General features: G+C 37.8%; 2 protein-coding genes across 3 annotated transcripts; one reads left to right on the top strand and one right to left on the bottom strand.

Annotated features, from left to right (window-relative positions):
* Positions 1-623: 623 nt before the first annotated feature.
* apoa1a (apolipoprotein A-Ia) lies at positions 624-2,731 on the top strand. The gene is made up of 4 exons (XM_052592565.1): positions 624-729; positions 827-878; positions 1,071-1,215; positions 1,952-2,731. The coding sequence occupies exons 2-4, from the start codon at positions 836-838 to the stop codon at positions 2,550-2,552; spliced, it is 789 nt and encodes a 262-aa protein (XP_052448525.1). The 5' UTR covers positions 624-729; positions 827-835; the 3' UTR covers positions 2,553-2,731.
* Positions 2,732-2,843: 112 nt separating this feature from the next.
* rnf214 (ring finger protein 214) lies at positions 2,844-13,019 on the bottom strand. Of its 2 annotated transcripts, XM_052592563.1 has the most exons (17): positions 12,840-13,019; positions 12,441-12,520; positions 9,671-9,745; positions 9,418-9,583; positions 9,271-9,330; positions 7,155-7,295; positions 6,803-6,936; positions 6,319-6,387; positions 6,126-6,222; positions 5,927-6,015; positions 5,738-5,822; positions 5,564-5,659; positions 4,611-5,182; positions 4,341-4,458; positions 4,099-4,248; positions 3,541-3,633; positions 2,844-3,447 (listed from the first exon to the last, which is right to left on the bottom strand). In XM_052592563.1, exons 1-17 carry the CDS (start codon positions 12,840-12,842, stop codon positions 3,385-3,387), a joined length of 2,091 nt encoding a protein of 696 aa, XP_052448523.1. In that variant the 5' UTR covers positions 12,843-13,019; the 3' UTR covers positions 2,844-3,384. The 2 variants fall into 2 exon arrangements, with proteins under 2 accessions (XP_052448523.1, XP_052448524.1); XM_052592564.1 differs by lacking the exons at positions 12,441-12,520; positions 12,840-13,019 and adding an exon at positions 9,903-10,078.
* Positions 13,020-13,433: the final 414 nt, after the last annotated feature.

Raw genomic sequence — 13,433 nt, 5'->3', positions numbered from 1 at the left:
GAATGTGAACAGTTGAGTAAATCAAGGGACAAAGATAACTAATTGATCAATGACCCCTGACTGGTTGTTTGGTTGGCAGTTGATAAAATGGGATTTGGAGCAGGAGGAGGTAGAGATCAAGGTTTGGTACACGTTGCTAAATGTTTTCATAGCTTTGCCATTACTCTACCAGTTTATGACAGTGAGATGCAATCACAGGGATGATTACAACAAACTGCTTAATCACAAACCAATAAATGCAACATACACAGCGCCATAAAACTAAAAATGTTGCTATATCTTTCTTTTTGTTGATGAATTGAAACACCTAGATTACGTTTTAGAAATCAGAGTTTCTTGCTTCTAATATTTGTCCCAGGAATCATTGCTTAGATGCAGCTAAACGTCTCATTAAATTGCTAGGCTGTTGCACTTTTATTCGCAGAGATTTCACAAATGTAAATTACAGTAATATATGAAGAAAATACTTCAGAAATGGCCATTAAAATATTTTCTGTGACAGAAATATTATCATTGGATATTTACAAGTAATCTGCGTTTGGTGAGACGGACAGGGAACGTGCATTCACGTATCTGCAGATATCTAAAAGGAATTTCTGATTGCACTTAACCTTTGAACCTCTGATGTGTCAGAGGACAGGGTTCCAGCTCCACATGCACTGATCCTGCTCTATATAAGACCTTTGCCTCTGCTGTCCGTCCTCGAACATTCAGAGCAGTACCACTCAGGTAAGAGCTCAAACCAGCAGGAGAGGAGCAATGGATCAAGAGAATATCAGAGTCGATCTTGATCTAACTGTGTTATAATCAATGTTTTCCGTTTCAGAGCTTAACCATGAAATTCGTGGCTCTTGCACTGACCATCCTGTTGACTGTGGGTAAGGACAGTTTTTTCTATAGTAATTTAAACTGACTTTATGTTTAACCAATTAAAAACGAATTATTTTGTTGATGCTTTGTTTTTCATGGTGACTATATGACCACCTATGGTTCTTAACAGTTCAAAGGTAGACTTCACTGTGCTCCCTGAGGCTTTGGGTTTCTGAAGCTTTTCCTGCGTTTCTTCTCAGGTTCCCAGGCCCGTTTCCTGCAGGCTGATGCTCCCTCCCAGCTGGAGCACTACAAGGCAGCGGCCTTGGTGTACCTGACCGAGGTCAAGGATCAGGCTCAGAAGGCCCTCGACAGTTTGGACGGAACTGAATATCAGCAATACAAGTGAGAGCCACACCTCATAATGAACTCAACATTTTCATGTCTCTGTTGCACTTTTGTCTTAATCTTCTTCCCTTCACAGTTCAATAATTCTCAAAATAGAGTAACAGGTCACACTTCAGTGTCTCAGCATTTAAAGTCAAGTCTCAGATATTTATAACAATACAGATTACATATTAATAAAAAGGAAATTACCAGTCTTAAATGCATCAGTTACTAAACAAAATGTAACATCAGCTTTAAAGGAGTTCTACAGAAGACAATGGTATTATTGTTATTCTGCTCAATTTAGTTCAGTGTTGTTTAAATTCAGTTTGATACCTGTCAATGCTGCAAATTATGAAAACAAGTTTAATTCAGCTATAAGCAGCTATACATGAAGGCAATGTTATCATTATTCAGCTCAAGGCAGAGTATGGTTGATTCAGTTGATTCAGGTGTAAATTTTGTGTCATTAGTCAATTCATTTCCAGTTATAGTGTTAAATCACTAATATTACTGTATTAACATTAATTTAGCAACCGAGAAAGCCAAAGGCAAAAGACAAGAACCAATAAACCAGAATTTCATGTGATAGTAGTGAGAGAAAAAAAAAAAACTTGGGGAGAACCCAATCTTAGTTTGGCAGCCAGTTTTCTTCTGGCCTTAATGACCAAGCACAGTGTGATTTATGATTCCAGACTTTCACCTGAAATGGTTTGTGTCTGAGTTTACCAAATTTAAGCTCTTTTCTCCTCAGGGTACAACTTTCCGAGAGCCTGACTAAGCTCCAAGAATATGCCCAGTCTTCTTCCCAGACTCTGACTCCCTACGCTGAGACCATCTCTAGCCAGCTCCTGGAGAACACCAAGCAGCTGCGCGAGCGTGTCATGACTGACGTCGAGGACCTCCGATCCAAGCTGGAGCCTCACCGCGCCGAGCTGTACGAGGTCCTGCAGAAGCACTTTGACGAGTACCGTGAAAAGCTGGAGCCCGTCTTCCAGGAGTACGCCGCCCTGAACCGCGAAAATGCGGAGAAGATGCGTACCAAGCTGCAGCCCCTGTTGGATGAGATGAGGCAGAAAGTCGAGACCAACATTGAGGAGACCAAGTCTAAGCTTGTGCCGATGGTCGAGGCTGTACGCACTAAGCTGACTGAGCAACTGGAGGAGCTGAGATCCATGGCTGCCCCCTATGCTGAGGAATATAAGGAACAGCTGGTGAAGGCTGTTGAGGATGCCAGAGAGAAGCTCGCCCCACACACCGAGGACCTCCAGACACGCATGGAGCCCTACATGGAGAATGTGAGGGCCCGGCTTGCACAGGTGTATGAAACCATCTCCAAGGCCATCCAGTCATAAAAATACACAAGGACTTTGCACACGCAGATCCTCAGATCTGAAGAACAGTCTTTGTGTTTGGTGACAGGAGTGTAGATGCAAGGGTTGTGTTATGAATGTTTATGATGTTTAAGTTAAATCATTTTTGATGAATAAAAAAAAAATGCAAACAAATAAAATGCAAAAAAAAAAAAACGGTCTTCATGTCAGTGTTTTCTTCTATTCTGCAACAACATGGTATGTCACAATACAGTTTTATTATTTAACAACATTATTTATTTTAAATCTTATTAAAAAAAAAGAGTCACTATCAATGATTACAAAAAGTCAATTTATTTTTCCCTCTTTAATGTATAAAGCTCTCCACATAAAGGCCTTTGCTGATCCTTAATTTAATTAAATACAGATATAATGAATATAACTGCAGTCTGCAACAGTTAGGTACCAGTTAGGTACAGTTGTTCATCACTTGGAAAAGTTTTAAAAGAAACATTTTATTTTGTTTTGGAATCTGTATGTATGCTACATGACATTTATAAAAGCATACATAATGAGGATTATACTTCAGGGCACATTTGACAATCTTTGGAATAACACTGAATACGGAATACTTTTTTGACGATTTCCACTGATCTGCAAAGTAACATCAAGAAGTATAACAACATATTATCCTCATAATAATAATTAACTCTGACCAGGAATTGAACAATATATCTCTTACATTAACCAGAATTACCAAAGAATAACAAAAATCTAATTCACAAGTGTCCTGATAACTATTTATATGACCATTCCACTTAATGTTTTTTTGCATGTTCCGCTATGAGTGTGTGTTCTCTCCTGAAGTCAGACCTCATTTGGATGGGCAGAAAGGACAGGAGTTATTCTTGCTGGTCTTGAGCCAAACGCTAACACACTAAAGAAAAGGAGAGAAAATATCTATTATTAGAACACACAGACAAGGCAAATAATGTGCCTTAAATGTATTTTATAAATGTTACACACTCACTTCTTTGTGAATGGTATGGGAGCAGTTGGTGTTGTACTGGCTTCCAGCATCCACAGGATTCTGACACATCAGACAAAATTTCCGGGTAGAGGGCTGAGAGAAACAGAGAAAAAGAGTGTGTGTTTATTTGGTTAAATAAAAAATACATACGTTCAAATACATTCAAATAATCTGAATACGGTTTTTCCTGGTTGGTTGGTAGATATACTTTAGGAAATAATATGCAGTAAACTGTACTGTAAAAATAGTAGGTTTTTGAAATGAGATTATAAAACAGCAATAATATTTATGTTAATCTGTTATTTATGTTTCAATATTCCCCAAATATTTAATAATCTCTAATGTAGGGTTATTTGTTAACCTCTTCTTCTTCTTTTTTTTCTTATTTAAACTAATAGTATGCATCCTGAATTAGGCATGCTAGTTTTACCTCAGTCTCAATCTCCTTACCAAAAGGACAACTTCAATCAAAAAGTGGCACAGCTCCCACACTCCCCTATAGTTCAGAGTATTTTGTTAAATGTGATTTAAGAAAAGGGATTTAAAGTTGAATGCTACCTGTGGGGGTCTTGTGTGGAAGACCTGAGCCACTGGGGGACGGAAATGATGCAACATGGGATGCGGCGGCTGGGCTACAGGACGCTGAATCGGACCAACCGAAACAGGAAAGGCTCTTGCTCCAGATGGAGGTGCTATAGGACCTGGTGGCTACAACAGTGATAAAGTTATAAATGATATGACCAATGCACAGAATGAAAGCAGCAATAATGAGAAGTGAGATGAGAAGTGTTTGGTCTCACTGGTTTTTGGTTCTGCGCAAGTCTCTGTGCAACCTGCTGAGTAAGATCATCAATGGACATGCCAGCCATAGTACCGCGCTCACTCTTAATTTGCTGTAGAACACGCGTCAACTGATCTCTAAAGCAGACAGAAACAGAGAGATCCATTTCAAAAAGCTATCAACAAACTGTGTCTACGAAAGACAACACAATAAATAAAAATTATACTAACGCATAAAGAAAATTCTAGGAAGGAAACAAGCTGATCAAATAACTATGTGAGCTCAGTACCTTGTGCATTGTGGAAAATGTGAGCCCAGTCTCTCCAGTAACTTGTCCAGTTTTCCTGCTGGCGCAGGATTGGAGGGGAGGGGCTGGGGGGAGGAGTTACGTGTAGCTGTGGATGGCATGAATGTTTGGGGAAGGCGCACTGCAGTTTGGGGTTGAAAACTGGCTCCATGATTATTTGGTAATACAACAAAGCTGCCTGCTAAGGCAGCTGATGGTGCATGGGAGACACCTGGAACACCTGCATGTGTCTGTGAGGCTGGCGTGACGGGTGCATGGGATGAGGTTTGAGGCAGGCAGATGGTCTGCATGGGTATTTGAGGGGCAGATGCGTGAGCTGTCAAGGGAACATAAATGTTTGGGATGTGTGCGGACTGTGGACCTACAGTGATGGGTAGGTAAGGTGTGTTTTGAGGAGATGGGGCAGAAAGTGGTGGTGTGGCTCTTTGGGGTGGTGTGATCGAGGAGTGGAGCTGTGTGGGAACTATGGGAGGAGAAGTTGTGGAAGTCGGCGGACCACTACTGAAAACAGGATGGGACGCAGGATTCTGAAGTGGACTCATTATCATCTCCAACTTCAGAAGAAAGAAAATAAATAACACACACACAAAAAAATACATTACTAACAGTAGTCTAAACTTGGAACAACGCAAAATAATTATAAAATGAAAGACCTAATTATATCACTAGAGTCACATTCACAAAACATGAATGTGTCTAGTAGGCCATGTTTCAAAACAACCACTTTAAAACTGCCAGTCTACTAACTCTTTACCACATTATCAATTTTACAATAGCACTACATACGCTATATAACTGTAATAATAGTTTACAAAATGACTGTGTATTTTTGAGTAAATAAATGCTTTGTGAAAATGAGACTTTCAAAACAAAATAGGATTTGGACAGTAGTGTACCTCCAACCCTAGGCCATATATGAATAAACGGACACTCACTGTAGGCACTGGTGGAAGTGACGGGAGCGGGACTGAAGGCAAACTGTCCAACTGTTCACCTCTTTGCAGGAGCTGATGGTTTTCATTAAACTTATTCTGTAAAAGAAAGATAGAGTGAAAGAAGCTGCCATTTCCCCTCAGCTGTAATCCACCTATATTAGCTCCTCTCCTCACCTTAATTCCCACCAGACTGCTGTGGACCATCGCTATATTCTGCTCCCACTGCCGCTGGTGCTGGTGGTTCTGGGAAGGATTCAATCTGTCCAGAATGAGCACAAATCCAAAAGGAATTAATTCACCTTTATGCATTCAACCCTATTGCACATGCATCCCTCTCTACAGATATTAATTCACACACATTACCTGAGAAAGTTCAGATATTTTTCAGCATCTGCAATCCAGTCCTCCACTTGAGAAAGCATAAGCTCTTTCTGCATCTCTAAAGCCGCTATCTGCTCACACAGGCACATACACAAATACACAGTCAGACAGTGCATGATCCATTACACGGTCTGTGAGATCTCTAGAAGATGGTTGCTGAAGGTGAAGGTGCAGCATTGACCTCATCTTGAAGAACGGTCTGACTGGCTTGCTCTGCCTGTCTGCAGAGTGTCTCCATTTCCACCCTCAGGTCAGCTATTTCCTGCTCCCAGGACAGCCTGTCACACACACAAGCACAAAAACAGATACACACACATACAGAGACATTGTAGGTATTTCTTCTGCTATCAACTGATTTTTTTTTTTTTTTTTACTTCTCTTGACTCTGTTCCTCAATCAGCATCTTGAGTTTCTTTTCTGTGTCCTCCAGCTCCTGAGCCAATCTAAAACATACACAAATCTTCAGCAAGGATGCATAAATGTGATCAAAAGTGACCAAAAGACATTTATAATGTTACAAAAAGTATAAATATATATATTTTTTAAATGCTGTTCTTTTGAAGTTTCTATTCAAAGAATTCTGAAATAAATCTATCAGTTTCCACACAAAAATATTAAGTAGCTCAAATATTTTCAACAGTGATATTAAGAAATGTTTCATGAGCATTCTTAAAACATTAACATTCTTAAAATAAAAAATTGTTAAAATGTACTAACAATATTACTGTTTTATAGCATTTTTGATAATACATAATTGCAGTCTTGGTGAGAATGAGATTTTTTACAAACTTTTGAATGGTTGTGTATAGTCTGCCCCAAGCAGACAGCTGGATATGATAATATTTAATGATAGTTTACCTTGTTTTCTCCTCTTCCATTCGCTCTTTCTCTGCAGTAAGCTCTTGCCGTTTTACCATGAAGTTTTTTCGTGTTGTCTTGCCACTATTCAGCTCCAATTTAACTTGCAAAGACTCAATTTTTTCAATAAAACCCTATACAAATAATAAAAAAACACTGCATTTCAACAATGAAAATGAGGTAAGACCAGTAAAAACCAGACAAACATGATTATTTATAACTTCTTAGGCAATGGTAATGTAAAAAAGGTGAAAAGCACTGCTATTCAAATGTGTACATGTGTACAGTAAGTGTCAGAACCTCTACAGACTGTATATAGTGACATTTTTTATGTACAGATGTGATATTGAACCTGGTACTGATGATTTCTGTCATCTTTGGTCTTTTCCAGACTGCGGACATGGAGGTTGTGCTCCTCCTGCTCCGCTGCATGCTGTTTCTTAAGAGCCTCATACTGCTCCCTCAGCTCGATACTGCAGTCTTCTAAAGCACGCTAAAGAAACAGAAAGAGAGAAAGAAAGTAAGGAAATTAATACATATGAGTCTGAAAGTCTGAGACTATTCGGAAAAACATAAAATTATTATTCCAAGAAAATAAAGAGAGGAGTTTTAGGGCTTAAAAAAAGTTGTGACATAAAAAAAATGAAGAAATATTTACTTAATAAATGACTGATTAAATTACCAAATTTGTTGCATTGTTTATTTAAACTTCATTGCACAAATAGATGTTCTTGATTCCAGTGAAACAGCATGCTCTTTGGAACAGTCAGTTCATGTAAATGTATTAACATTAGCTGTACTGATATTATATAATGAAACGATCTGTATTCAAATACAATTAGAAAAACACAAAAAAGAAGCATTTTCACAAGTGTTCATAGACATTAGAACCCCCACTGTACATAAATTAACAATTACCAACACATCCTGCAACATATTATAAACACCACAAATGCAAAAAGTAAAATAAAAAAGGTTTTCAAGGCTGTTTTTTTTCCCAAAGAATAATTTAAAAAACAAATATTTTTGCTACAAATCTCTCGAAAGAACAATAACAAGGTTATTGTGCAAGGCTAAAGTCACACACACAAATAAATATAGGTCACACAAACCTGTAACAAATTTCAAGTTTTTCCCAATTTATGAGCATTTCAATGACAACTTCAAATGTCCTTACTGTTCATCATGACTCACTATATTTTTGAGGATATTTTCACAAACGTGATGCTCACTAATGTAGCTTGTACACAGTAGGGCTGGGATAAACGATTATTTTTTAAACTATTAATCTAGCGATTATTTTTTCAGACCGATTCGATTTAGATTATCTCCCATTTAATTACCTACTAACAATTTATACATGTTGATTTACATATCTGAATGAAAAAAACATGAATTCCTTAACATTGCAATATATGTCTATTGCTCTTAAAATTACAAAATAAAAGACTGACTAAGAATGCATTACTTTGCACTTGTACAGAGATAGCATTCGATAAAACCTTGAAGCCTTGAAAACACAGCTTACTGAAACAAGCTTACTGAACACATAGGGCCTAGCTTACTGAAAAAAAAGTTCTTCTTTCAGATGAAAATAACAACTTGATGTTGAGCATTCAATAAAAAAGTTCACCCAAAATACTTGTTTAGAGCAATTGAAAGAATACAGTAACCAATGTAAACTTTAGGGCTTTAAGCTAATACAGAGAGTGCTTTTCCAAAAAAAAAAAATTAATAGTGGGAGCCAGCAGCCTGTCATGGAGAAAAAAAAGTTTTCTGAATGCTCCACGTGAAACTTTGGCGTTCCGCCCTTTTTCTATTGTGAAATATTTTGGTTAATATGCAGGAGGGAGAGAGGGAGAGAGGGAGCAAGACAGCGCTCGTGTAGTTTGAAGACTGTGCATGCGCGAGCGCGCGTGAAACTTTGGTGTTTCGCCCTTTTTCTATCGTAATTAATGATTTTGATGAATATGCACAAGAAATATAGCTCAACGAAGAAGACTTTTTTTTGACAAAGGTCAGAACTCCTGTTATGATGTAGAGTTTTGAGGTGCACTCTTGCCATAAATTAATCTATTACTTTTCCTACATAATATTTAACAAAAAAAAGATTGGTAAAATATCTATTTAGGAGTCTTAGGCCTTTCCAATGATATATAGTTTGTCATGATGAGATTAGGATTTAATTGTATTTAATTGTATCTATTCTATTCTTTAAAAAAAATCTAAATACCTTAGCGTCTACTAAATGACTACATGTACATATAATTGTATTATAGTGGAGTACATGTAGGCATCCTGTATACGGTGAAGGTTAACAGGTTAAGAGGGTTTCCCTCATGGCCAGCTGTTTTTTGGTCCATAATGTGACTGCATGAACAGATTTCTATCCCAACACTGTGATGATAACCAGAACACACAAACACTTGCAAACACACAAAACCTGGAGTAAGGTACTGAAATCTTACCATGTCTGATTCCCAGTCCTCATTTGTGTTTGTAGATCTTTCATCGGTGCAGTCCTCTGTCTATGGTTGGAGACAACAACCCAACTACATTAAACTACATGTGTATGAGCACTTCTGTGAAATGTGTCATTAGGAGGTTCTATAGACCTGTACGGTTTGGCTCTGTGTTTCTCTGCTGGGGATATAAGTGCTATAGTTTAGTGCTTCAGCATACTGATTAAATACTGCTGGGACGCTGCCCTCAGGGGACCAGGGCCCAGCTGAAGGGCCCCATGGTGACGGGTCCGGTGGAATCACTGCACAAACGGGCGCCCTGTCAAAAGAACGAGAACAGCCATGTTGCTGAATCATTTTAAGAAGAAACACTTTAAAAGTCTGCCTTAAGCCGTTTTGTACTCACTGAAGTATGTCTTCATTTAAAGCCGAGCTCCACTCCGTCTGTTTTTCACTTTCCATTGACAGGCAATCTCTGGATCTGATACAATATTGAGATTTAAAACCTAAACGGCATTATTTTCATGAACGCGTCTTAATGTATACCGACGATACAATGGTTTTACATCATTCGCTCAGTGTAACACGAGCGCCAAAAACAGTTAACGAAAGAGTACAGAAATTAAACCAAAACTTACACTAAACATTCAAGAGATAATAGTCTTGTGGCCAAATGACTTACAGTATACTCAGTGTATACGCTATGTATTCTATATAAACTAAATTAATAATTATATTTTCAACTAAACGAAAAGCACAGACAACTGGCGTAACTTGCATGACGTCATCTAAACCTGTTTTACTTCCGGGACGTCACGTGACGTCTCAGGGATGCTTCTTCTTCTTTAGTTTTTTGGCGCATAACAGTCTAAATTTATAGCGCCACCTACAGTACATTGATATCACGTTAGCTATGATCATGAAAATGTCCCTATATTAGATTCCTAGGTCATGCTTCTTCCTATTATTCTTTTGGCGTTTTATTTTGCTTGCAAATCAAACGATAGGTGCATTCCTGCCACCCAAAGGGCTGGAGTTTGGAACGTTTACGCAATCTGTGAACCTATAAATCACATTAAATAGACCTACTATTCCTAAATATCTCATTAATGTAGCTATTATATTTTTTATGATGATTCAATCCATTATCCAGCAGTGTTTTAAGTGTAAGATTTCCTATCCCCATTTCTCTTAATTATTTCAACAGCTGTGCTCTTTCTCTTTCGTAAGCAGTCACCCTACAATACATTAGTACATGCTCAACAGTTTCTGCTGACTTATACTACAATTCCCAGACTCAACTCATGTTTGTTCATTCTATATAGATAATTATTTAATAATGTATTGCTGTGTGCCCAAAATGTAGTCTGGTAATGATTGTAATTAACAGAAAATTTTTCATTTGATCTTCCTCTTCCCTCCATGTCTAAAGTTTTTGCCATTTTTAATAGCTATTCTGATTTAGCTATTCTATCCATTATGCCACATATATTTTTTTTTAAATTAATGTCACCTGGCAGCCCAATCCACCCCCGGTAGACATCTTAAGATATTTTTCACTTTTTGCATTTGTCAACTATTTTCTGAATGTACACTGCAAATGCCAGTTTTGTGTCAAACCATGCCTCTACATATATTATCACAGTTCCTTGTTTTAAAGGTTTGTCATATAATCTTACCCTAGGACACAATCTCTTTTTTTGAGAAACAAATAACCTGTGGTTTTGACACTTATATCAGAAATCAGCCCATTTCTTACCTCATTGTTTGCACTCTGCATACTTTTAACTACAAACAGAAAATTCCTCAATCTCTCCCACAGTGCTCTGTCATCTACAAATGAAGACTTCTCAACTCCTGCACCAAACTGTTCAGCCTCACAACTAGTTGTTCAGCCTCAGTGCAATCTTATTAATCTCTGTTTAACAGAACACCATGAAAGAAAGTGTTTTTACTATTTGCTGTGAATGTTCTTATCTCAGCCATGATCCTCAACATTGGGGGCCTAAATTGTAAGTATCATGGCACAGCATATGAAATTTATTGAGGCACTAAATACTAATCTAGAAAACAAATTTCAGTAAAATAATTTAAATGGATAGTTCACCCAAAATTCAAAATGATTATAAATGATTAATAATTTGGATTTTTGGATTCAGACTTCTTTTGAAGCTGAATGTAAGTACTGGCCAGCTCCTTGGCCCAAAGTTCAGCTTTCAGACAGCATGCATGTTGAACTTCATTTATTTTCTTTATTATTATTATTATTATTATTATATACATTCAGGTCTTATACTGCTTTATTTAATTTGAAAATACTAGACAGAATAAATGCATTGCAGAGGTTGTCCTCATTTGAGGCTTTCAATTACATTCTTAAAAAGCAATCACTTTCCATTATTTTTGTTTTAAGAACATCTGATGAATGTGCTTCAGGCAAAATGAATCAGGCAGATCTTTTGCTATGTCTGTTTATTAAATAAATTCAGCAAATTTCTTCTGATCACTTGGTTTCCTGTGGGGGCAGGGGAGGAATTTACCGATGTCTGCTGAGGGGGAAACTGCAAATCTTTCCCTGCATCTGCCTCTTGGTTGGCAGAAGAGTGAGAAACCCCGCTGTCTCTGCTGTTACAGACAATGACAACAATTATCAAGAATACACAGATGTATTACAGATGTGTAGATAAGATTTGTTGTTATTCTAATTTTTTGAGTCTACCCATAGGCTCCAGCACCCCCACCCCCTACACAGAACAAGCAGTTTGGAGAATGGATGATAAATCTACTCAGTCTTAAATCTTCATACATTGCTGTGATGATGTTAAGTGTTTGTGCCTGTTACTCTAGGAAGCCACAGGATGGCACAGTGTTAAGTGTAATGTGTATGACAAATGCTCTCCAGATTTATTGCTATTTATTATTATTAATGGTGGAAGCATTGACTCTTTAGGCACATGCAAGCTAAAAGTAACAGTGAAAGACAAAGTGTATCAGCTACTGTTCTCTGTTGTTGCTGAGGAACTGGAGTCCCTGCTAGGTGACAAAGCCTGAGAGCTTGAATCTTGTCAAAATGGTGCACCACATCAACCAGGAAAGTTCAGCTGTGACTACAAGTAATTCTGTGGATGTCATAGTGCAGAGCTTTACAGATGTTTTCAAAGGCTTTCATGTTTTACCTTTTCTTTTCAAGATTCAGCTGAAGGAAAATGCACAGCCTATAGTGCATCCTGCACGTTGAGCTCCACTCAAAGATCATCTAAAGAAAGAATTAGACAGGATGACCACATTAAGAGTTATCAGAAGAATAGAAGAACCAACTGACTGGGGGAACTCTATGGTGTGTGTCAAGAGAAAGAGGGAGACTTAAGAGTGTGCATGGATTCTAAACATCTGAATGACAACATAAAGCATGATCTCAAAAAACAAAATGGGAGGAAATAATGAATGAAATTTCAGGTGCCAAGTATTTCACAAAGCTTGATGCAAGGATTTTGGCAGATATGTTTGGATGAGGAGTGCAAAAAGTTCTGTAACTTCAACACTCCATTTGGTAGATATTCTTTCCTCAGACCTACCATTTGGAATGGTTTCTGCTTTCAAAAATCTCCCACAGAGTGATGAAAAACATTACTGAAGGACTTGAAGGAGTCAGAGCATATATTGATGACATCATCATTTGGGGTTCTTCACTTCAAGAGCACAACAACACACTGACCAAAGTGCTGCAGAAAATCAGATGGAGTGGACTGAAACTAAACAAAAATAAATTTCAGTTTGGTGTGCAAGAACTTGTATTTCTTGGGGACAAACTGTTAACTCAAGGGATACAGCCAAACAGCGAGAAGATCAATGCCACTCTAGAAATGAAAAGTATCTGATCCCTGACTGATTCTGAGTATCGATATGCACAAAATAAGAAAGAGTGCTTTAGATTAGTCTTTGGCCTCGACAATTTTCATAACTACGTATATTGTCTTCCCACCTTTACTGCAGAAACTGACCATTGTCCATTAATTGCATTAATAAAGAAGAGTCTGAATGAAATGTCACCAAGGATTCAAAGGCTAATGAGGAAATTGGCCTTTATGATAAAAAGGCCTTTATTAACACCCCTCACCACATAGAGTAGATTTATGATGGATGGATGGATGCAGTTTTTTGGCCTTCAA

The sequence above is a fragment of the Carassius gibelio genome, chromosome A5, assembly GCF_023724105.1.
Source record: "Carassius gibelio isolate Cgi1373 ecotype wild population from Czech Republic chromosome A5, carGib1.2-hapl.c, whole genome shotgun sequence".
Lineage (NCBI taxonomy): Eukaryota > Metazoa > Chordata > Actinopteri > Cypriniformes > Cyprinidae > Carassius > Carassius gibelio.
This window is presented reverse-complemented; position numbering and strand designations above follow the sequence as displayed.